This window comes from Paroedura picta, chromosome 1 (genome assembly GCF_049243985.1).
Source record: "Paroedura picta isolate Pp20150507F chromosome 1, Ppicta_v3.0, whole genome shotgun sequence".
NCBI classification, from domain to species: Eukaryota; Metazoa; Chordata; class Lepidosauria; order Squamata; family Gekkonidae; genus Paroedura; species Paroedura picta.
In genome coordinates this window covers 18040818-18064124 of record NC_135369.1, presented here as the reverse complement: position 1 = coordinate 18064124, position 23307 = coordinate 18040818, and the positions used below count along the sequence as shown (strand labels likewise).

The window sequence follows — 23307 nt, the reverse complement described above, 5'->3', positions numbered from 1 at the left end:
CCTGGAGATTTGTGGGTGGACCTTGGGAAGGGGAGGGAACTCAGCAGGGTGAAATGCCAGACTGTCCACACTCCCAGGGAGCCATTTTCTCCAGGGGAACGGGTCTCTGTAGTCCAGAGGTCAGTTGTGATTCTGGGAGCTTCCCAGGCCCCACCTGGAAGCTGGCAACACTAACAGCAGCAAACCATCATAACCTCTCCCAGCTCCTTTGCAAAATAACTAAATATCGACTCTTTTTTTCTTCACATGAATCACCGAGTTCTCAAGTTGGACAGGCCCCAATTATCAACCTTCTCCTCAGTACAGCTAAAGTTAAAGCATCCCTGGTCAGTGTTTGTCCAGCCCCTGCTCAAAAGCCACCATCGAAGGAGAACCTGCCATCTCTCTCAGCAATTGTTTCCACTGCTGAGCTGCTTTTGCCATTTAGGAAGGTTCTTCTAATGTAAAATCAAAATCTCCTCTCCTAACTTAAGCCCTTCAGGTCTAGTCCAGAATCTCCTGAGTAGCAGGGAACAAATCTTCACTCTCTTCTTTCTTTAGACACTTGAAGATAGCTATCATGTCTCCCGTCAGCTTTCTCTTCCCTGGGGCTAAACAGAACCAGTTCCTTCAACTTTTCCTTGTAGGGCTTGTTTTTCAGACTTCTGATGATCTTCATGGCCCTCTGAGCCCAATTCTGAGAGAGCGGTGCTAGAACTAGATACAGAATTCCGGATGAGGTCTACCTGTGTGTATGTTACATAGAACTGCCAATTTGACCTGGCCACTGGCAGGGGATGATGAGGGTAGAGCTGCCAAATCCAAGTTGTAGAACTTGGACTTGGGAATGTTCAGCCTGGAGAAAAGGAGGTTGAGAGCGGATATGATAGCTCTCTTTAAGTATTTAAAAGGTTGTCACTTGGAGGAGGGCAGGATGCTGTTTCCGTTGGCTGCAGAGGAAAGGACACGCAGTAATGGGTTTAAACTACAAGTACAACAATATAGGCTAGATATCAGGAAAAAAATTTTCACAGTCAGAGTAGTTCTGCAGTGGAATAGGCTGCCTAAGGAGGTGGTGAACTCCCCTTCACTGGCAGTCTTCAAGCAAAGGTTGGATACACACTTTTCTTGGATGCTTTGGGCTAACCCTGCGTTGAGCAGGGGGTTGGACTAGATGGCCTGTATGGCCCCTTCCAACTCTGATTCTATGATTCTAACTCCTAAAGATTTGGGGATGGAGCCTGGCGGGGGACAGGGGCCTTAGTGGGGGAGAATGTCTATAGTCTCCAAGGGAATTGATCTGTCATCTGGAGATGAGCTGTAATTCTGAAGGATCCCCAGGTCCCACCTGGAGGCTGGCAGCTCCAAGTGCCCCCAAGGCACTTACAGTGACCCTATGAATTAATGACTTACAAAATGGCCCTATCGGCACTTTCGTTGTTCAAGTCTTGTAACTTGAGGGTTGGGACCTGTTTTATAAGCTCAACTATCTCCTGTTGGGTCTTCCTTTTCCCCTACTGCTTTCCACCTTTGCTGGCATCATTGTCTTTTCTAATGAGTCTTGTCTTCTCATGATGTGACCAAAGTACAACACGCTCAGTTTAGGCACTTAGCCTTCAAGGGAAGAATTCAGGCTTGATCTTCTTTAGAACCCACTAATTTGTCTTTCTGCCAGTCCTCCAACCCATTTCAAATGAACCAACTTTCTTCATTGTCCAACTTTCACACCCATACACACTAACGGAGAATATCTGGCCCACGGTGCAGAGGAGAGTGGGACTACTACTTATCATGACTGTGGCACGACACTTTTCTCCATGAACTTCTAATCGCACCAGCGTTTTGGGCAGCAGCTTCACGTCTGCCTCACGTTCAGTTTGTTTGACCACAATTCAGAGATTCTTTTCAAGCGTACCACTCCCAAGCCAGGAATCCTCCTACTACCCATTTAATTATTTCAGGCTGAGTGTGTTTTGACATTTCCCTCACTTTTCTTTGAGATATTTGCCTGCATATTCGTGAACAACGAAAGCGAGGCCGGTTCTTTGTCATGGGGTGTCTAGGGAACTCTGGACTGCCCTACCCTAAGATTCTTGTTGTTGGCTTTCTGGCACCAGTTTAGAATTCTTTTGTTCCAGGGTCCCGGCCCCCAAAAAGTGACATTGGTTTTCTATTTAAATCTATACATCTTTTTAAAATAGCATTGCTGACTGGGTTGTGTGTGGGTTTCTGATTTTGGCTTTCTTAGATGTTATCATTTCAGACAGGCTGCACTGGGATGTCAAAACAAACAAGCAGTCTTTGGTTCCTTCATGACAGGAACAAGCCTGCTTTATTCTTGGGCTCCCACGCTTCCTCTAGCCTCCCCTCAACACACAGTTTCTTTCAAACAAGCAGGTTTTCAGTATGGACTCCACACGAGGGAAGGGGGATGGGAGCACGTCAGCCTGAGGGTAAACCCTGCCTGTTGACCACATGAAGGAACCAAAGATCGATCTTTCAAAATCAGAATACAGTCTTTTACGAAAGCCAAACAAGACATCATGGGTTAGATAGGTTAGAGAAGATTTGGGCCCTTAAAAATGCCATGCCGAATCCTGACCCAAAGAGATGGTCTCCTAATTTGTCAGGGAAACAAGAAGAGCTGATTTTTATACTTCATTTTTCACTGCCCGAAGGAGTCTCAAAGCGGCTTACAATCGCCTTCCCTTGCTCCCTCTCAAAAGGCACCCTGTGAGGTAGGTGCGGCTGCGCTAGCTTCTGACAGGACTGCTCTGGGAGAACAGCATTATCAGGACTTTGACAAGCCTAAGGTCACCCAGCTGGCAGCATGTGGAGGAGCAGGGAATCAAAACTGGCTCATCAGATTAGAAGCCAACGTTCTTAACCACTACACCATGCTGGCTTTTGAAGGAGACCTGGCAAAAGCCGGGTAACTGGGATCTCCACCAATGTTTGTGGGGAGTTTTCCCTTATAGAACTGTCAAAACCACCAGTCAGATGTTAAACTGGAAAGTTTCTTTAAGGGGAAATAAAGGGGTGCAACACACAGTCAGAACACACAGCAGGCCAGATAAAAGTAGGGAGGAGAGGGAAAGACAGTATTACCAGTCACGATGTGAAGAAGTCCATAGAACCAGCAGCAAAATGACCAGCATTCATACATGATAGGAAGGCAGGCCCATATACAAGTGCGGGTGTGCAGAGAGTCCAAGAACACACACACACTCTCTCACGCACACATGCACAGAGCACTGGTGGCTAGGTGCTCTTAATATAGGGAAAATGTTTCCTGGGGCAGTCTGACATATCAGCCCCAACAAAATACTTTGATGGGCTGAAATTGAATTAATGGTTCTTGATAACCCTTTCAGTACCAGACAGGAAAATTAACAACTTTGAGAAAAGTGACAAGTACTGCCTAATTAGGATATATAGGTACAGGGGAAGTGAGACTGGAAACTGAACTGAAATTATTGCGAAGTTCTTGGGAGACCTATTGTCTCAAATTATGCATCTTCCACGGGTCAGGAGGAGGTTGTTACCCTGTGAATAACAGGGTATAAAAAAGGAACTGGTGTGTGGGGGTGGGGCAAAGTCTCCTGTTCTCCACTATGCTCATAGCATATTTAAATGACTATGACATCAGTGGCCACAGGTTGAACTAAAATTCATTGTAGTTTGGTCCTCACTGTAAGCTGTTTCGGGGAACAAAAACAAAGAATCACCTTGTGCTTAAAGTCTAATGGATGAAAGGCTGGTGTTAAAAATAATTTACTTCAACAGATAATCCATCATAGTTTTATTTCATATGATTATACCCAAGAAAACTGAACTTCCAGATCTGGGGTTAAAGCTGCTAATGAATGCATACTTCACCCCGGGGTGTAGCTTATACTGTGTCCTAGGTTTGTGCGTAGCATCTGGGGGCCCTTTCCACCTGAGGGCCATGTGGAGGGGTTAGTGGGTAGTGTTGCTCTTCGGATATAGGAGATGGGACCACCTCTGGAAGAGACCCCACTATCCATGACTCAGAGTTGGGAGACAATGTTGGTGGCCAAACTGCAGGTAAGACCTGTCCCATCCTCTTCCACATTTAAGGCCTTCACCACGGCATCCTCCACCACCATGGAGAACCTGCAGGGAGGGAGACAGAGGTAGGATGACCATCACAGCTTGAGCTGAGCTGACAGCTTTCACAACACAAATTCCTGACAGGGATGAGATTTCTTTAGCACTCAGGCCAGCTGCTATGACTACTGTTCCCAGTAAAAGTTAACAATGGATTTATTTCGGACTGATGAAGACTTCTGTGTAACCCAAAGGCTTGCTGTGTTTCTGAATAGCAATGAGTTCCGTAAGGCTTACTATAAATTGAGGAAGCAAGACCTTGCATCAGGCTTTCTCAACCAGGGATTCATGAAACCCTCTTGAAGGCCTCAGGCTTCCCAAATGGGTGGGAGTTAATTCATTTCGTATATTTAAAAAAATCTGTCAAACATTTATTGGGTAATATGAACATATATGGTCATGTTGACCTGCCGCCTCCTCCCAAATTGGCCAACGATGGGTGTGGAATGGGTGGGAAGGGGAGGGGCTCCAAGTGGGCATGTACACAGCTGTACTTCCCAACCATTTCTGCGGTTTCTCGGAGACTGGAGAATGTATCAGGGGTTTCTTAACGGTGAAATAAATTAAGAAAGGCTGCCTTATACACAAAGAATCTCAGAGAAAGCAGGAAGGGATGGTGGATGTTTACAGGATTCTATGACAGGGGTCCCCAACTCTTTCGAACATGTGGGTCCTTTGAGAATTTTGAGACTAGGTGCCCCACAAAATAGCTGCTGTGGTGGATGGCGCTGGTCCCCAAATGTTGGGAGGTTCCAAGCCAAGACGACTGCTGATAGAGGCAGCTGTTTCCAGATGGGCGCTCCTGTTCTGTCTCCTGAACTGTTAGCTCCATGCATTCTGCCTGTTACTGAAAAATAAAGACTCTTTTCACATTCTACATCAGTTGGCTGTAGATGATGCCTCCTGACCTCTTCTAAAGCAATTCCTGCACTTGAGACTTTGGGTAAGGAGGAAGTGGGCACCAGGACAGATGGTGGCAGGCACCACAATGCCCGTGGAGACAATGCCAGGGATCACCAGTCTAAGAGGCAAATGACTACTGCCCCTCCCCACCGACAGGCAAATCCTCTTACCGTTTGGATCGGTTAGTCCCAAAGAGATCTCGAAGCGGCTCTTTATCCAGCAACAGGTTTGTGGCCTAAAAGGGGAGATTTGGGAGGGATCTTAAGAACGTGGCGATGCAGGTTTTAGTTCCCTTGCTCTTTAGCATTTGTGTTGCGCTTTCAAATGTTCTAAGCACTTCCCACCCACAAAATTCTTGCAATACTTACAACCCCCCTGGTAAATTATCACTGCTAATTGTTATGCTATTGTTGATCAATACTGGTTCTTACTATTATGGTGATAATGTACTCCCCTGTGTTTTATGTAAACCGCCCTGAGCCTTACGGGAGGGGGGTATAGAAATACAATAAACAAACAAACAAATAAAGCAGACCAATATTATTTTCCAAAACTTCAGGGGAGGATGGTGAAGTCAAGGCCACAACTGCCTAAGGCCAGCTAACAAGTTTATGGATAGTGAAGGACAAAGCACTTGCTAACGGTTAATTAAATTGTGGAATTCGCTGCCAGAGAACGTAGTAATGGTCACAAGCACAGATAGCTTTGAAAGGAGAACAAAGAGAGAGAAGAGGACCATTGATGGCTGTTAGCCCCAATGATGAATGGGAGCCACCAGTTTCAGGGGCAAGCAATTTCTGAATGCTGGCGCTTAGCACACAACATCCAGGTTCTATGTTTTGCTTGTTCTGGCTACTGCTTGAAACAGGATGTTGGACTAGATGGAGCATTAGTCTGATCCAGCACAACTCTTCTTATGTTCATGGTGGGCCAAGGCTCAGTAGCAGAGCATTTTCTTGGCATGCAAAAGGTCCCAAGTTCCAGCTCAGCCATCTATAGTTAAAAAGATCAGGTTTTAGATAATACGGAAGCCCTTTCTCTGCTTGAGACCCTTGAGAACCCTGTTTGATGGGCTGATGGTCTGGATTAGTACAATGAAGCTTCATATGGCTATTTACATGCTGCTAGGCCTTTCCCTACCTTTCCAAATGCCCCTGTAGGATCCGCCAACATCCGCACCTGAGGAGAGAAAGGGGAAACCAGTTAAAAGAACCATGGTTCATTAATCATTACGCTGGGGATTTATGAATCATTGTTCCAAGCTCAGCACACAGATTATCTTGTTGCAATTCTTCCATCGATCCTGTAAACTAAGAAAAGATTATAATCTCTACATAAACAGGCAAACCAGCCAGGCTTTGTTTAAAAAGTCTCAGATCAGACCAACCAACCAGAAAGACCCAGTCTCTTGCCTCTAGCTACGTTCAACTCCAAAAGCCGTCATTTTTAATGGAGTTGGAAGACCACCTTCTCTTGCCTCTAACTATGATGATGATGTTAGCCATTCAGTCGAGTTCGACCCTTGGCGATCCTACGGCTCGGCTGTCTCCACATCTTCTGATCTTGCCCCACTTCTTTTAGTTGTATAATGCTCTGGCTGGAGTCCATTCTGATCGTATCCAGACACCGCATTCTTTGTTGGCCTGGTTTCCTTTTACCACTGGCCAGTCCTAGCAGAATTGCTCTCTCCGTCAAGCTGGATCGCATAATATGGCCAAAGTAAGTGAGCTGGAGTTTCATGCTTTTGCCTTCCAGGGATGTATCAGGCTTTATGCGCTCTAGGATTTCCTTGTTGGTGACTTTTGCTGCCTGCTGAATCCGTAGAAGCCTTCAGTATGGCTTGCCTAAGGCCATTTGGTCAGTTCGCCATGTGGTAGCGATGTGGTAGAGCTTTCATGAAACCCTGGGGTTTCTTGACAGCCCTGGAAGGGTTTCCCAAATGGGTGGTAAATTAATTTTTTATATATGATTAAAAATTGTTAAGCATAGATCGGGTGAGATGACCATATACAGTCACGTTGACCTGCCCCCCCTGCCAAATGGCCAATGATGGGCCTGGAGGGGGTGGGAAGGGGAGGACTCCGGGTGGGTGTGTTCACAGCTGTGCTTCCCAGCCATATTCTGCACAATGGTGACACTTCTGGGGTTTTTTGAAGCCTGAAGAATTCTTCAGGGGTCTCTCAACGGTCAAAAAGATTGAGAAAGGCTGGGTTAGAGGGTCAAGACTATGATCTGGAAGGCCCAGGTACAAAGCCTGCTGGGTGATCTTCATCCAGTCACATAGCTTCAGCCTAACCCACTTCACAGGGTTGTTGTGAAGATAAAATGGAGGGGAGGAGAAGGATGTAAGCTGCCTTGGCTCCCTACTGGGGAGAGAGCTGGGGGTTCAACTGAAGTAAATGAATAAATGATAACAATAACCCAGGACCCCCTATATTTTGGCTCCTCTCTCAGCCATTGAGCTGTGGTAAAACCATAGAATGCTCAATGCAGGATCCGCCTAATGCACCCAGGATAAGAATCTGCCCAGCCGCAGCTTAAGGAAAGCTCACTGGTCTACATCTGTGCTAAAGAAAGCACTGTGAAATGCAAGAATTGCGAACTTAAACACTGTGAGCATATGGCAAATGCTGCTGATTGATTATAGCAGCCGCTAGGATGGGAGGAACAGTGGATGTTCCAAGCTCGTTGCAAAATTTCAGGTTTTAAGTGCTGAACCACATATTATGCCTGGTACTCTAGCATGGAAGGCATTTTAATGATATACCTTAAAACACCAAGGGTGAACGAGACACACAAGTACCCTGACCCATGCTGTAGGGACAGCCAACGCAGTTGATCGGGGATACGTTCAGCACAGACAAAACAAAGACAGTTCTTCGCACAAATGCATAATTACCGTTAACTTACGGAACTCCCTGTCTAAGGACACAAAAATACCTACGAGGTTATTGGACTTCAAAAATGAAACAAAGGAGACGCCAGCCAAGTGGTTTATAATATCAAACAAGGTTCAGATCCCCACTCAGCCATGAGGCTTGCAAGGTGGGTCTTACTTTCTCAGGCTAACCTACCTCACAGGGTTGTTACTGTATTTATTTCCTTCGTGGATAGTCTGCCTTACTCACAGGGACTCCAGGCCGATTATACATAGTGAACTGGTTCGATCACAAAAACCAGACATTCAGTAACCATTGTGTTAGGATTTTAGAAGTCTGGAACCATCGGGGAGAAGTGAAGCACAGCATAATGAGACATTAAAAGGTAAAGAACTTACAGAAATAGAATCATAGAATCATAGAGTTGGAAGGGGCCATGCAGGCCATCTAGTCCAACCCCCTGCTCAACGCAGGATCGGCCCAAAGCATCCTAAAGCAATAGCATAAGAGGTACCTCTTAAATAGTATAAGAGGTACCGAACTTACAGAAATAAATTACATTAATTGCCAAATTTTGCATGGGTTTTGCTGCTAGCACTTAACAGATTTTCGCCCTAATCCCTGCAGAGGGACATTTTCTGCCACTGAAAATAAATACAATGCGGCTGTGATCCAGAACAAAAGGAAAACTGCTAGGCTGGGCCATAACTTGAACAAGGCCCTCGGTTTGCAAGGCTGTTAACAATACAAAGTTTTGGAGGATATTAATTCACAGGGTCACCATAAGTCAGAAGGGACTCAATGACACTTACAAAACACAAAGAGTCCCATCTGATCGAAAGGTTCTTTGTGGTTCCCTCTGGTTTCTGAGATTGTATCGAGCCAGGCCTGCAATACTTTCTAGTGAATCTCTGCAATCTGGAAGGACTTTCCTTCTATGCCCCCTGCCCTATCATCAAGTGACCAGAGTCTACTGAGGATCCCTGGCCTGAAACAGATAAAACTGGCTTCAACCAGGGCCAGGGCCATTTCTGTCCTGGCCCGGGCCTGGTGGAATGCTCTGCCTAATGAAATCAGAGCCCTGCGGGACCTTAAAGCATTCCACAGGGCTTACAAGACAGAGCTGTTCCGCCAGGCTTATGGCTGAGACCAGGAATGACTGCCAGGATCTGCAGAACCTATTTACATCTGATACAGAAGATGTTTTGGATGGAACGGGAACCAGTTATTTTAAATAACTGTAATGGTAATTTTATTGAAACGTTGTATTTATATTATCTCTGTGTGTATTTTAAAATTGGTAAGCTGCCCTGAGCCTTAGGGAAGGGCAGAATATAGATGAAATTATGATAATTGATAATTAATTTGCATTTCTCATTTACACCGAGATTCGTCCCGTCCTCACCTTGCCCTCCGCGTGCTGAGCTTTCCCCCACTCGTTCATGACAAAGACATCATTGACGGAGAGGCAGGCGATGATCTCTACCCCTTTGCCTTTCAGCTGTCCGGCTTTCTCCACGTAGCCTGGCAGGTGGGTCTGGAGGAAGGAAGGAGAGATCACAGAGCTGGAAGAGGCCTCCAGGGTCATCTAGTCCAGCCCCACCTTAGGAATGCAGCAAACTCACAGCGACCTGCCCACGAACAGGGATCCCAATTCCATGTACAGATGATGCCAAAAGTAAAAACAGAATCCCTGTCCAGTGGTGTCATCAGAGATGGTCTTGATGCAACCAAAAGGGGATGGGGGTGGTATTTTCAAATAATGCACTGGGGTGTGTGTGTGTTTTCAAATAGAGTATTTTCAAACAACAGAATAATTATCTGGTCTTCATATATGGGACCTCAGTCTTCTTTACAATACCCCTGGGGAGGATCTGCTACTGGTAAGAATTGATTGGCTGGTGTGTGTGTGTGTGAATCTAGAATCCCTGCTGCATGTATTTGGTAAGTTCAACTCAAAAGGACTTGCAGACATCCTCATATTACGTCCTCAACACCTTGCCTAGTGCTTTCCAAGTGTTTTTAAGAAAGCAGGAGTAGCCACATGGGGGGTCTTGCCCAGCAGGGCTTTTGACTAGCTGTGCAGATTAAAGTAAATTAGTTTCAGCTGCAGTGTTGGTTTTATTCTCCCTCCCACCCCTCATTTCCAATGTGTTTTTAAATTACCCCATTTCTCCCCTGCGCTTGGCTTCCTCTCTGTTTGACTCCGCCTCTTGCGGCAGCCATTTTGTAGTGCCCAGAACTATGTGGCAAAATTCCAAAAACTTGGGTACCACTCGTTTAGAAGGGTTGGTTTTTATACCCTGCTTTTCCCTGCCCGAAGGAGTCTCAAAGTGGCTTACAATCACCTTCCCTTCCTCTTCCCACAACAGACACCCTGTGAGGTAGGGATGAGAGAGCTCTGACAGGACTGCTCTCTGAGAACGGCTCTATCAGGACTGTGACTAGGCCAAGGTGACCCAGCTGGCTGCATGTGGAGGAGTAGGGAATCAAAGCCGGCTTGCCAGATGAGAAGCTGCCGCTCTTAACTACTATACCCTGCATGCCCGTATATAACTAAGACATTTGTTGTCAAGGAAGAATGGAAAACAAATTCTGCCCTTTCCTTGCATGGACACCTGGAAGCAATGCAACCTAAGAGACAGGCACAGCAAGAACCTTCCCCTCTACCAGGTTCCCTTCTGGCACCTTTCACCTTTTTTTGTACATTCTGCGGAAACATGACATTGCAGCGAAGGTAAATGCACCGATTTGGGTTTTTATGGGGCACTGCAGCATCATTGCCATCATGCGCCAAGCATCAGAGCATATTTCAAGCAGCTGTCTTTTAATTTTCCATTCGGTTTGCGCATATTTTTTTTTCTTCTGTCAGCAACCAGATCTCATTAATTTCCAACAAAAAAAGAGGACAGTCAGCCAATTGTTCTTTAAAAACGTGATGAAAGCATTCCGATTGATGCCCTCACTCAGAAACTAAGCTAGGCCCATGTGGTGCAGATCAAGTGGCTAGATTTGCAGAAGAACATTGGGAGGGCTTTTGAAAAAAGCAACACATAGTGAGGAGCCTGAGGTACATAAAGGTGCTGCTTACCCAGCCAGGGAGGACTGCCAAGTACCTCAGATCTTAGCCAAAATTGGTCTGCTGTTCTTGAAGGATGGACTTATTGACAATTACAATCCCAGCCTGACTACAAAAATTTAGATTTTACTGTTGACCTGGGTTGCCCACAACTCTTGCTGCCAGCCTGGTGTAGTGGTTAAGAGTGGTGGTCTCGAATCTGGAGAACCGGATTGGATTCCCCTCTACATGCAGCCAGCTGGGTGACCTTGGGCCAGTCACAGTTCTCACAGAGCTCTCTCAGCCTCACCCACCTCACAGGGTGTCTGTTGTGGGGAGAGGAAAGGGAAAGCGATTGCCGGCTGCTTTGAGACTCCTTTGGGTAGAGAAAAGCGGCATATAATAACCAACTTCTTCTTCACTACTGGTTGGGGTAAAATTAACATAGTTTTGAGTCTCCTTTGGGTAGTGAAAAACAGGGTAAAACCCCCATTTCGACTCTATTCCGTCGAGTCTGGATTTGAAGGATTAGGGCAGCACCGAGAAATGACACCTCACATCCGGGCCTTACCTTTGAGCAACCAGGGGTGAACGCCCCGGGCACTCCGAAGAGGATCCCTTTCTTGCCCGTGAAGAGGCTGGCCACATTCACCTTGTTGCCAGGGTCTCCCTCGTAGACCTCCACATTGGGGAGCTTATCTCCAACCTGTTGAGGGAAGCAGGGGTTTCAGACCTGCGGGACTTCCTTCTCCAGTGTGACAGCAGTATTGCTTAGACCAGGGGTAGTCAAACTGCGGCCCTTCAGATGTCCATGGACTACAATTCCCAGGAGCCCCTGCCAGCAAATGCTGGCAGGGGCTCCTGGGAATTATAGTCCATGGACATCTGGAGGGCCGCAGTTTGACTACCCCTGGCTTAGACAGAGGGAAGTGGAATGACATCTTATTTAAGCACCTCTCAAAAGGACAGGAAAAGAACACAACTCTCGGGAGAGGCTGAAAGGCTCTTTCTGGGCCCTTTGTCATGGGTGCCCACAAAGTCCTCTATGTCAAGGGTAGTCAACCTGTGGTCCTCCAGATGTTCATGAACTACAATTCCCATGAGCCCCTGGCAGCGTTTGCTGGCAGGGGCTCATGGGAATTGTAGTTCATGAACATCTGGAGGACCACAGGTTGACTACCCCTGCGGAATCAGCATACCTGAAGGACTACCTGTCTATCTCCTTATGAATGCTCCTGACTACTATGGTCATCTTTGGAGGGTGCCCATGCCTTGGGTGCTGGTGCCTTCTGAGATGAGGCAGGTGGAAATCTGAGAGAGCCTTCTTAGTGGCACCCAAACTCTAAACTTTCTCCCCTGAAAGATTCACCTGTGCCCTTCTGCTGCCATCTCCCGCCAGCGTGTGGAAGACTTTTTGCTTTGTTTGGCATTCTCTCAACAATCCCTCTTTCCCAACCATTGTTCTGGTTGCCGCTTGTGATGTTTTGTACGATTTTAAAATGTGCTCCTATCACAGTATATTTTATATTGTAAGCCGCACGAGGGGCTCTTGTAAAGGCCGAGAGGCAGGATATAAATTTTTGTGGAAAAAAGGAAGAGGTCTTTCTGCTGTGGCCCTCTTTTTGTTCCAGTCGCACGCATCGTTCCCATCCCATCTGAAAAGGACAAGGAACAAGGAAGGATTCCAGCAGTGCTCATCAGAAGGGTGGTAAGACGGCAGGTACCCATTAAAAGACAGGCAATCAACCAAGTCTCTTCGGTTGGGCGTGCCCTCTGCTAAGCTATGAGTTTTGGCAGGTGCCCAACGCCAGCTCCAGAAATGTCTTCTATTCAAGAAATTCATCCAGTTCAAACACACCCTGAACTTTCTTCCAAAATCAGATCTCCAAAGAAAACAAAACCACCATGCTTGGCTGTGCCAGTTCTTACCCCTACAATCCTCACCTAACTAGGGTTGCCAGCTCCAGGCAGGGAAATATGGGGAGATTTGGGGAGTGGAGCCTGAGAGGGTTTGAAGAGACGAGGTACTTCAATGAGGTCTAATGACAGAGTCCACCTTCCAAAGTGGCCATTTTTCTCTAGAGGAGCTGATCTCTGTCACCTGGAGATCAGCTGTAACAGCAGCATGTCTCCAGCCCTCACCTGGAGGTTGGCAGCCCTACACCTAACTGGCCCGTGAAATTCCACAGCGCTAGAGGGAATCTATGCTAAGACACTGAAACATAAGCATATCAAGAGGTTGGGAAGGTTATTTTTGGAGGTTTTGAAGATGATAGCAGTTCTGCAGGACTGTTTTCAGGATTATTTATTTACGTACAGCATTTATACCCTGCTTTTTTGCCCAACCGGGGCTACCAAGGCAGCTAATACTTAAAAGCAGAACATTGTAAAATACAACAAATGCACTGTTGGAAGACAGCGATGGAAGGACTGTAGTCTATGGGGTGGGGGCTCTTCTAACAAAGCTCTATTGGATTGTTTTAGGGTCTGTAAAGCAGGAAGGGCGCTTGTTTGACACACCACCCAAGGGCCTGGTTATATATTACTCAACAGACCATGGTGCTATATTGATCTGGAGGGTCTTCTGGATAATCTAGAGCAGGAATCCACAACATGGTGCCCACGAGCACCCACCAAGCGTTTTTAGGAAGTAGGAGAGGCCAGGAAGTGCTTCTGCCCAGCAAGCCTTCCAATTTGACTGTGCAGATTTTTTTTTAAACGTTGCTTTGCCAACAGCTGCCACCTCAGCCACAAACATCTGCAGGGCGTTACTGAAGTTAAAGTGGGGCATTTTGAGGCTGGCTCCAGCTCCTGTGGCAGCCATTTTGTTGCTGCCCCCACCATACCAAGCCAGCTTCAGGCTGAGGACCCCTGATCCAGAGTATCAGGTGAAGCAGGTAGCTCTTCCATTGGCATCAACCGCATTGACCTTGGGCAGGTGTGACCTATACCCCCAGGGGGTGCTTTTGTGTGGAGCTCTGGGGTTTAGACCAGGGGTAGTCAAACTGCGGCCCTCCAGATGTCCATGGACTACAATTCCCAGAAGCCCCTGCCAGCATTTGCTGGCAGGGGCTCCTGGGAATTATAGTCCATGGACATCTGGAGGGCCGCAGTTTGACTACCCCTGGTATAGACCCTTCTGTGGCCTAGAGTTAGCCTTCTCCGCTCTGGGGACTGACTATTTTGTGGATTAAGCATTAATATCCTCTGGGATGGCTAGCTTTGCAGCGGGGCCTTCCGATGACATTTCGAATAATACAGCCCAAAGGCCGGTATCGACTGTGCATGCAGAATAGACACTCTCTCCCACGGGACTCTTACTAAGGCTTATCAAGGTTACGGTTGCTCTTTTCTCCACGGTTCCTAGGCCTTGGGTGAGCATGCAATCGGTTGCAGGGGCGCTGCCCTTCCCACTGGGATCCTATTGCACAGCCCAGGGGTCTCGAGTTGCGCTTCTCCTCTATGGGGCAGCAAACGGGCAGGGCTTTCCCCGCAGGGCTCTGGAGCGGCCGTCCCTCCCCTCGGGCCTCACCTTGAGGGCCGCCATGGCCGCCGATCGGGACCCAAAACCGCGCCGGACCAGCACCGCCCGAGACGAAGCAGTCAAGCCTCTTGCAAGTGGGGAGCGTGAACTTGCTCCCCAGCGGTGCACCCAGCGCAACATCTCCGCCCCTCTCCACCCCGTTGCCATGGAAATGGCCTGAGTGGCAGCTGCCATGGCAACTCGCAGCCTTTGAAGTTTTTCTTCCCCCCTTTCCTAATCCTCCCTCCTCCTCCTGCTGCTGCCGCTTCTTAACTGGCGCAAGCGCCTCCGGTCTGATTCCCCCCAAAAGGGAGGGGCAGGGAAGAAAAAAAAAAAAAGGAAATCTGCATACTGATTTGCATGCTTTAAACTTTTCGCGGCACGCGCGCGGTGATTGACGGCCGAGTTTGTGGGGCGTGGCCTTCCCCTGAGGCTATCAATTAAAGACCGAGGCGGGGGGGGGGGGATTAAAACGGCTCAAAGTTTAGTGCGAAGTTGGATCCGGCCGAGAAACTGCAAAGCGCAATTTATTTATTTTTATTCATATTTATATACCGCCCTCCGCGAAGGCTCAGAGCGGTTTACATATAACTGAAACTATACATGAAACCATACGTATAATAACATTAATATTATTAATTGATAAACCGGGTGACAGTATAACATAACAGTATATCATAACAAACAGTGGTAACTCGAACAGGTCCAGGAGTCTTAGTGGGTTTCGGGGGGGGGGGAGGGGGGGCAGGGGCCCTGCAGATGTCGGTTGGCTGGCCTGGCCTCAGCCAAATGCAATCTGGCACATATGCGAATAGATTCAAATGAGCAGCCGTGTTGGTCTGAGGTAGCACAATAAAATCAGAGTCCAGTAGCACCTTTAAGACCAACAAAGATTTATTCAAGGAGTGCGCTTTCGAGGGCAAGCTCTCGAAAGCTCACGCCTTGAATAAATCTTTGTTGGTCATAAAGGTGCTACTGGACTCTGATTACATATGCGAATGTTATTGAACTCGGTGGGAATTGACTTCTGAGTAAGCAAGCGAAGTCTCTAGCAGAAAAGGCACGGACTGTGTGTACAGATTGGAATAATTGTCTGTAATCAGGCTAGGAGTTTTTGATGGGGCCACACTAGAGGAGTCTTTGCTGCCCAAATTTGGGAGGAAGCCGTTTGGATCTCAGTCGAATCAAACCGGTCTCCTTGTTAGTCTGAAGCAGCAGAACAAAGTTTGAGTCCAGCCGCATCTTTAAGATCAATAACGTTTAATCCTGAGTATAAAGATTCGTGTGCATGAGCAAGAGGGTAGGCCCGCATTAAACCGATGGATTAGGACTGCAACACTCTGTGTATCCATAGAAAGGTCAGGACAATTAATCGAATGTAGGATTTACTCCCATGTTCCCCTTGGCCAGATTTTTAAGGGGCAGCTTTTAATATAGCGTAAATTCAATTTATACATTGTTTCAACCGCCCTGAATCTACCGGGAAGGGCAGGCTATCAAAATAAATTATTCTTACTTCTACTGCTGCTACAGGTGGGTAGCCACGTTGGTCTGAAGCAGCAGGAAAAAAAAAACTTGAGCCCAGTGGTACCTTTAAAACCAACGAAGTTTTATGCAAGGTTAAAGAAAACTTTGTTGGTCTTTAAAAGTGCCACTTCCAAATAAACATGCATGGGCCTGAGCTTGTAAGGGCTCCTTGCCTGCCATTTCAATAAAATGTGTATTTAAACTACTCGAAAGTGCACGCACCTGTATGTATGCACATATATGTATAAATGTCTTAAAGATGCTATTGGACTTAATTTTTCTTGTCCTGCTTCAGACTAACACACACAAATAAAATAAATAAATAAAATATACATACACACACATATAAAGCTGCAGAGCTGGCAAACAGTGTGCTATATGTTCATTTCATATGTGCCAATAAACAACACAAGCGGTCGGGAACGGAAATGCACCGGAACCGTTATGCCTGGGGGTCGGCCTTTCCGAACGCGCAGCCGAACCCTTGTGCGCAAACACCGGAAGTTCCACGCTAGGACTGGAAGTGAATGAAGTCGCGCCGGAAGTCGCGAGGGACGTTTCCCTTTGCGCGCCTCTTCCGTTTCCGCCAGCCGGTGTCCCGAAACAATGAAGCTCTTAACGCACAACATGCTGACTTCCCACGTGCGGGGCGTCCGGCCCGGTGGGGGTTTCCCGCTCCGTATTGAGGTGAGGGGAGGGGGGCGGCGGGATTTCCCGCGAGGAGTCTGGGAGGCGAGGTTCGGCTGGGTCTTAGGACGATTCATACAACCCCTTAAAGCGGGACTGCATTGAGCTGTGGCTTTCTTTTTAAAAACTGGCCGCTCCTGTCAAGGTCAGTGCTGTCTGCTCTGGTTGGTAGCGGCTTCTCCAGAGTTTTAGGTCGAAGTCTTCCTCCTTACCCATTGCCTGCTCCTTAACGAGCCATTGAACATAAAACAAAACTTAGTTTATTAATGAGCTTTCAATCCACTCCAGTGATCCTTTGCAGGCGTATTTTGCTGATTCCCACAGGAAAACCCAGTTGTAAAATTCACATGAAATTGGGTTGAAAGCAAGTTTTTCAGTATGTGTGAAAGCAGCCTTTTAGACTGTGCATCCTGTGCATGTTTACTTTGGAGGAGTCCCACTGAAACCTGAGAAGTCATGCATAAGAACAGGCTGGCAGGCCACCTGCCATTGAACCTCGGACCTTCTGCATGCCAAGCAGGGACTCTACCACTCAGCGATGGCCACGACTCTTAAATGTATATGGCAATGGGAGCGTTGACTCTTGAAAGCTCATAACTTGAACATTCTAGAGATGGAAGGGGCCCTACAGGCCATCCGGTCCAACCCTCTGCTTAGTGCAGGATCGGCCTAAGCTTTTGAGTATCTGTCCAGCCACTGCTTGAAGACCAGCAGTGAGGGGAAGCTCACCACTTCCTTAGGCAGTCAATTCCACTGCTGAACTACTCTGACAAAGTAATCTGACAAAGTTTTGAAAGCAATTTAAAAAATATAATTGTTATCCATTTGCTGTGATATGCCTTGGAACATTCAAGGAACAGATAGGACTTTAACATTTGAAGTCAGGCTTTGACAAATTTTCTTTGATTCTCGGAGCGAGCACAGATTAGCTCGCTCCAAATTAGGATACAGGCTCATTTCCCCAGCCTTCAGGGTTTTGTATTTTAGTGATTATATTTTCTAACCACTAGACCTAATTGCGAATGCTTCGCAGTGAAAGCTATGACAAAATTGCTGTAGTTTGTATATAAGTAAATAGAGGGCTTCTATATCATCACTGCAGCAAATTAATCTCTAATCCTGAATTTTTCTTTCATAATTCCATTTTTCCTTTAAAAAGCTCTAATTGAATGCTGAGGCCTCTCTAGAAAGCAAGTGGTTAAGAAACAATCTACCAGAGCCAGCTTGGTGTAGTGGTTAGGAGCAGGATTGCTTCCCCGTTCCTCTTCCACATGCAGCCATCTGGGTGACCTTGGGCTCGCCACAACCCTGATAAAACTGTTCTGACCAAGCAGTGATATCAGCGCTCTCAGCCTCACCCACCTCACAGGGTGTCTGTGGTGGGGAGAGGATGGTAAGGCGATTGTTGGCTGCTTTGAGACACCTTCTGGTAGAGAAAAGCAGCATATTAGAACCAGCTCTTTTTCTTCACTACTAGTTGGGGTAAAATAACATACAAACAAAGCATCTGCATTTTTATGTCATGCAGCATAACATATTCTGACGTGAAATGATATTTGTGAAATGATGACGTGAAACTCATTTCCTGAGTTCCACTGTGAGATGCTACAATAAAATCACTGCTGAATATACAAAGTGTGACAATGAAATATCTTGATGCCATGGCAACTTAGCACCAGTGATATCTACTAAGTGGCAAGTTTGTGATTGTGGTGTTTGAGCCTTGGGTTTTTCATTCTCTTGAGATTACATAATTCTCGGGTAAATAATTCCCTCCCCTCATTGTTTGCTGTCTCTTTTAGCAGTCTGTGCTTGATGTTGGAAGATCCTTTCATAATCCTGGTCTCTAGAGAACCTCCAGTGTTTTCTTCATTTTGACCGTTTACGCACTGGAGGTTTCATGCTGGGCTGCAGGCTGGAGTTTTAGTCATTGCAGGTTGCTCCACCTCTTTCTGCACCCAGACAGCGGAGCATTTGGCCCGGTACACCTCACCCGCCACCGATTTGTGCTCCTGCACGGGAGCTTGGGCAGTGAAGTTCCCAGTGCGTAAACGGTGTTTGTCATTCCTCCCGTTCCTGCCCTTCTGCAGCTGGCCCTACTACCACTGTTGTGGGAGTGGGGGGAAAGGAAATTATCCTTTTTTGTTACAAAGCTGTCATTGTTTCCCTCTCACAGGCCACGGAGGTGAAGGTGAACAACTTGGATTTCAACCAGGAGTTCACTGCACGGATGGTGCCCAAAGTGGAATGGGGGGCCTTGGTGGAAGCCGCTGAGAGTGTGAGTAACCGGGACACGGAAAGGGAAAAGAGTTGTTGGTGGCTCCTTGCTTGCCAGCCTGTTTGTTTTGGGTGTGAATGTGCTACTACTCTTTTGGGGGGGATGGTGTGATAGAAGATATGCATTGATTAGCACTTACATAAGGAAGGAAGGGAGACCTTTTTGGGGAAAATGTGGTGGTGAAAAGTGCTGTCAAGTCATAGTCACCTTGCAGCAACCCCTTGAGGCAAGAGATTTACCAAGGTGGTTTGCCTTTGCTGACCTCTGCTGAGCAATCTTGGTGGTCTCCCATCCAAGCGCTTCCAACATCTGATGAGATCAGGCTAGCCGGAGCCATCCAGGACAGGGTTTGGGCAAATATATGGTGTGCAAAAGGATCCTAATATGCTCCAGCTAGCCAGGAGGGTAAAAATATGGCAGAAGTTGTCAGGGAGAAGCAAGGGCCAGGTGATATACTGTGGAGGAAGGCTCCCAAGGACAGCTGCCTTGGAAAAAGGGTGAAGGTGCCAGTGTTGGGAGACTCAGGTGTGCGGAAGTAATTGCTGATCCACCTGCTGTCACAGTCAGATTGAGTCTACAGGATTAGGTTGAAACAGACCAGTGGGGTTTGGCTAAGCTTAGCATCCTATGTGTTGTTTCGTGGTAGCCAAATGTCACTGAAGAAACGTGTGAGCAGGACAGGTTTTTCTAGCATTTGCTGATTAGATTGAGGACAGCTTCAGAATTTAGTGTGCAAAAAATGTTAATTTCCATTTTCTCTTTCACCGTCTTGCAGTTGGGTCACCGATCTGACCTGCCCTCTGAGCCCATCCCCAACTATGAGAATAACGAGGATTTTCTTCGGAAAGTACATCACGTTCTGATGGAGGTAACTGGAGCCCCCCTCCACTAGTCCAGCCCTAGGGAACATGACCTTGTGCTACAAAAATAATGACTGTGCCTCAAATGGAAACAGAGAGTTGGAAGGGACTGTGAGGGTCATCTAGCCTGACCCGCTGCACAATGGAGGAAATGCACAACTGCCTTCTCTCTCCCACTCTCCCATTGACCCTTACTCTATGCCCAGAGGAAGGCAGAAAAAAGTCCAGGATCTTGGTGTAGTGGTTAGCCAGCTTGGTGTAGTGGTTAGGAGCATGGACTCCTAATCTGGCATGCCGGGTTTGATTCTGCACTCCCCCCACATGCAGCCAGATGGTTGACCTCAGGCTCGATACAGCCCTGATAAAGCTGTTCTGACTGAGCAGGAATATCAAGGCTCTCTCAGCCTCACTTCCCTCACAGGGTGCCTGTTGTGGGGAGAGGAAGGGAAGGCAAATATAAGCCACTTTGAGACTCCTTTGGGTAGAGAAAAGTGGCATATACGAACCAACTCTTCTTCTTCTCTCCCCCACTTTCCCATTGACCTTTATTCTATGCTCAGAGGAAGGCAGAAAAAATTCCAGGATCTTTGGGCCAATCTGGCCTAGAGGAAAATCCCTTCCTGAACCTAAAGTGGCAATCAGCTATACCCTGAGCATATAAGAAAGGGCCACGAGACCCTAACATTGTCTCGTCCCTACCGGGAAGGGCAAGATTTAAAAATCCCTTCCTGCTCTCCCTGTCATAATCTGCGTAAATGAAAAACCTCTTACTTGATCAGCTATGAATTAAATTTGTGTAATGTTGCATGGGCTGAATTTCTCGAGGGAGGGGAAGTATGTTTTACTTTTTAGCTAATACACTTATGTGGCATAGGTGTTTGCTCACAAAAAAAGCTTTTCTTCCTGGGCATAAGAAGTGTATGTGGGGGCTGCTGCCCATAAATTTGTGCTACTTGCCTTAGGAAAACTTTGGTGCTTAATGAATTTAATCGATTAAAAAAAAAACCCTAGTTGAAAACTTGTGCTGTAAATGTACTTGCATAGTTTACGAGGGAATGCAGGCATGAGGGCTAGCTGCCGTTGCTAGGATCTCAATCTGCCCCCATCTGTTTATGGCGCAGGCGGACCGATCCCTTTGCTTCTCCTTCCTCTCAATGCAGTGAGGCCTCCAAACAGCTCTCTGTTCTGCATTTCTTCCCGCACAGGTGGAAGTGATGGAAGGCGTGCTGAAATGCCCAGACACCGGCCGGGAGTTCCCCATCACCAAAGGCATACCCAACATGTTGCTGAGCGAAGAGGAGGCTTGAGGGGGGGCCTTTTGTGGAAAGCCCGAGGAGGAAGCTGTTGTGGGGGTAGGGCAGGGCCTGCTCTCGAGCAGGATTAAAACTCTCGTTTTTCTATTCAGAAGGGAGACTTTTGCGATGGTTTCCGAGTGGGTAGAGACGTGGTCCTCCAGCGGCATCACTTTGCTTGTAAATAAATGCTCGTTCTTTGAAGAAGCTAAGGAGAATGAATCAGGTTGAACTCAGTGATGGAGTTTCCCTCCTCTCCGTTCACCGTTGCCCCATGTGGTTTGATCAGGCCTGGAGGCCACTCCGATCCAAGGCTGCATGAGAATGCGTGGGCAGAAGCCGGCGTCCCTGGAATGAATCGCCCGATTGCTGGTTGCATGGGGGGGAGGGGGGGGCTGACACTTTAAAAATTCTCCGAGGCAGCAAAACAAAACCTCATCTAAGCAAGGAGAAAACTGGCACAGAAGTGTCCCAGCCTGCTTTACTTGCTGTCAGAGGAGACAGTTCTTTAGTTGCCTGGCAATGTTTAAAAAACATTTTATAAAGGGGAACATTTTAAAAAGACATCCTGCACCTTCTGGCTTCCAATCTGATGAATTGGATTTGATTCTCCACTCCACATACGGCAAGCTGGGTGACCTTGGGCTAGTTACAGTTCTCTTAGAGCGCAGCTCCACCCACCTTACAGGGTGTCTGTTGTGAGGAGAGGAATGGTAGGTGATTGTCAGCTGCTTTGAGACTCCTTTGGGCAATGAAAAGTGGGGTATAACACCCAGCTCCTCTTCCTCCATTTCGTAGTTCATTCCGCTTCTGTGCCTGCTGGTTTAACTGGTTGAAGCTCAGATGACTCCCCTGCCAACGTTCCAGCTTGCCTGTCCTGCAAGAGTTAGTCTTCCTGCCCTGAGATTTGAGTGCAAAAGTATCCTGTTTTGAGATCTTTCCAGTCTGGAACTGAACCTGGGAGGATGCTTGGGCCTGTCTGCATGCCAAACGCCAGCCTTTGGGTTAGTGGAGAAGTTCTGTTCACTGTTTGGAGGTATCCACACCAGCGGCCATTCTGTTAACACAGACATACATGCTCCTATTTGCAAGCTGCAGTGAGCAGGTGTACAATCTCTGCCCACTATTTCATATAGGAGCATTGAATCAAATTCTTGCATTGCTTTCAGCATGCGCGTAGCCAAGTGCAATAAAAACACATTTGAAAGTTCTGTGCTAAATTGCTCGGGCTTATCTAGAACAAATAAAATTACAGCACTCGAACAGCAAACTTCCGACAAGCAGCCACCATCTTTATACCTATGCTAATCCAGGGACAGCATGTGGCCGATACCTCTAGCGCAGTGGTTCTCAGCCTACCTGATGGCGCAATCCCTTGGCTACCCAGAGGTTGTAGGGTTGTGCGCTCTGGCGAGCACGGAAGCCCAAGGTGGCCAGTGCCACAGAGGTCAAGGCGGTGCCAGTGCCCTTCCATGCTGTTGGCCGCCTTGGGCTCCCGTGATCGCCGAAGTGGCTGTACGCAACCATTACGCCATTAGGAAGGCGGTGGCAAAAGGGTCAATCAACCCCCCCCTAATGGGTTGTGACCCCCAGGTTGAGAACTACTGCTCTAGTGGAATGGTGAGATTTCCTACAATAGCAATTGGTCCCATTTCCATTGTGAACATATATTACAGTGAATATACATATTTATTTAGATTTATATACCGCCCTCCCCGAAGGCTCAGATATATCCTATCTACGTGTTCTCTTTCTTTTTCTCTCTCTATATAGTATATGTATAGAAGAAGAGGAAGAGTTGGTTCTTATATGCCGCTTTTCTCTATCTGAAGGAGTCTCAAAGCAGCTTACATTTGCCTTCCCTTTCCTCTCCCCATCACAGGCACCCTGTGAGGTGGGTGGGGCTGAGAGAGCCCTGATATTACTGAAGAAGAAGAGTTGGTTCTTATAGGCCGCTTTTCTCTACCAGAAGGAGCCTCAGAGTGGCTTATATTCGCCTTCCCTTTCCTCTCCCCACAACAGACACCCTGTGAGGGAGATAAGGCTGAGAGAGAGCCCTGATATCACTGCTTGGTCAGAACAGCTTTATCAGTGCCGTGGCGAGCCCAAGGTCATCTAGCTGGCTGCATGTGGAGGAGGAGCGGGGAATCAAACACTGCTTGCCAGATTAGAAGCCTGCACTACACCAAG

At 47.3% G+C, this 23307-nt stretch overlaps 2 protein-coding genes across 2 annotated transcripts; one reads left to right on the top strand and one right to left on the bottom strand.

Moving 5' to 3' along the window:
* Positions 1-3766: 3766 nt before the first annotated feature.
* Positions 3767-14732, bottom strand: PRDX5 (peroxiredoxin 5). The gene is made up of 6 exons (XM_077324259.1): positions 14483-14732; positions 11522-11656; positions 9298-9429; positions 6154-6192; positions 5184-5248; positions 3767-4116 (listed from the first exon to the last, which is right to left on the bottom strand). Exons 1-6 carry the CDS (start codon positions 14666-14668, stop codon positions 4011-4013), a joined length of 663 nt encoding a protein of 220 aa, XP_077180374.1. The 5' UTR covers positions 14669-14732; the 3' UTR covers positions 3767-4010.
* Positions 14733-16512: 1780 nt separating this feature from the next.
* TRMT112 (tRNA methyltransferase activator subunit 11-2) lies at positions 16513-21324 on the top strand. Its single transcript, XM_077324253.1, has 4 exons — positions 16513-16687; positions 18864-18965; positions 19741-19833; positions 21031-21324. The coding sequence occupies exons 1-4, from the start codon at positions 16607-16609 to the stop codon at positions 21130-21132; spliced, it is 378 nt and encodes a 125-aa protein (XP_077180368.1). The 5' UTR covers positions 16513-16606; the 3' UTR covers positions 21133-21324.
* The last annotated feature ends 1983 nt before the right edge of the window (positions 21325-23307 follow it).

Bases quoted from the DNA above. Each gene is read 5' to 3' on its own strand.
- PRDX5 (XM_077324259.1), bottom strand. From the start codon at position 14,668: ATGGCAGCTGCCACTCAGGCCATTTCCATGGCAACGGGGTGGAGAGGG. The intron at 11,657-14,482 runs GTGAGGCCCGAG...TTCCCTCAACAG, and splicing joins CGGCCATGGCGGCCCTCAAG to GTTGGAGATAAGCTCCCCAA. The intron at 9,430-11,521 runs GTAAGGCCCGGA...TCCTTCCTCCAG, and splicing joins TCACCCCTGGTTGCTCAAAG to ACCCACCTGCCAGGCTACGT.
- TRMT112 (XM_077324253.1), top strand. From the start codon at position 16,607: ATGAAGCTCTTAACGCACAACATGCTGACTTCCCACGTGCGGGGCGTC. The intron at 16,688-18,863 runs GTGAGGGGAGGG...TCCCTCTCACAG, and splicing joins GTTTCCCGCTCCGTATTGAG to GCCACGGAGGTGAAGGTGAA. The intron at 19,834-21,030 runs GTAACTGGAGCC...CTTCCCGCACAG, and splicing joins TACATCACGTTCTGATGGAG to GTGGAAGTGATGGAAGGCGT.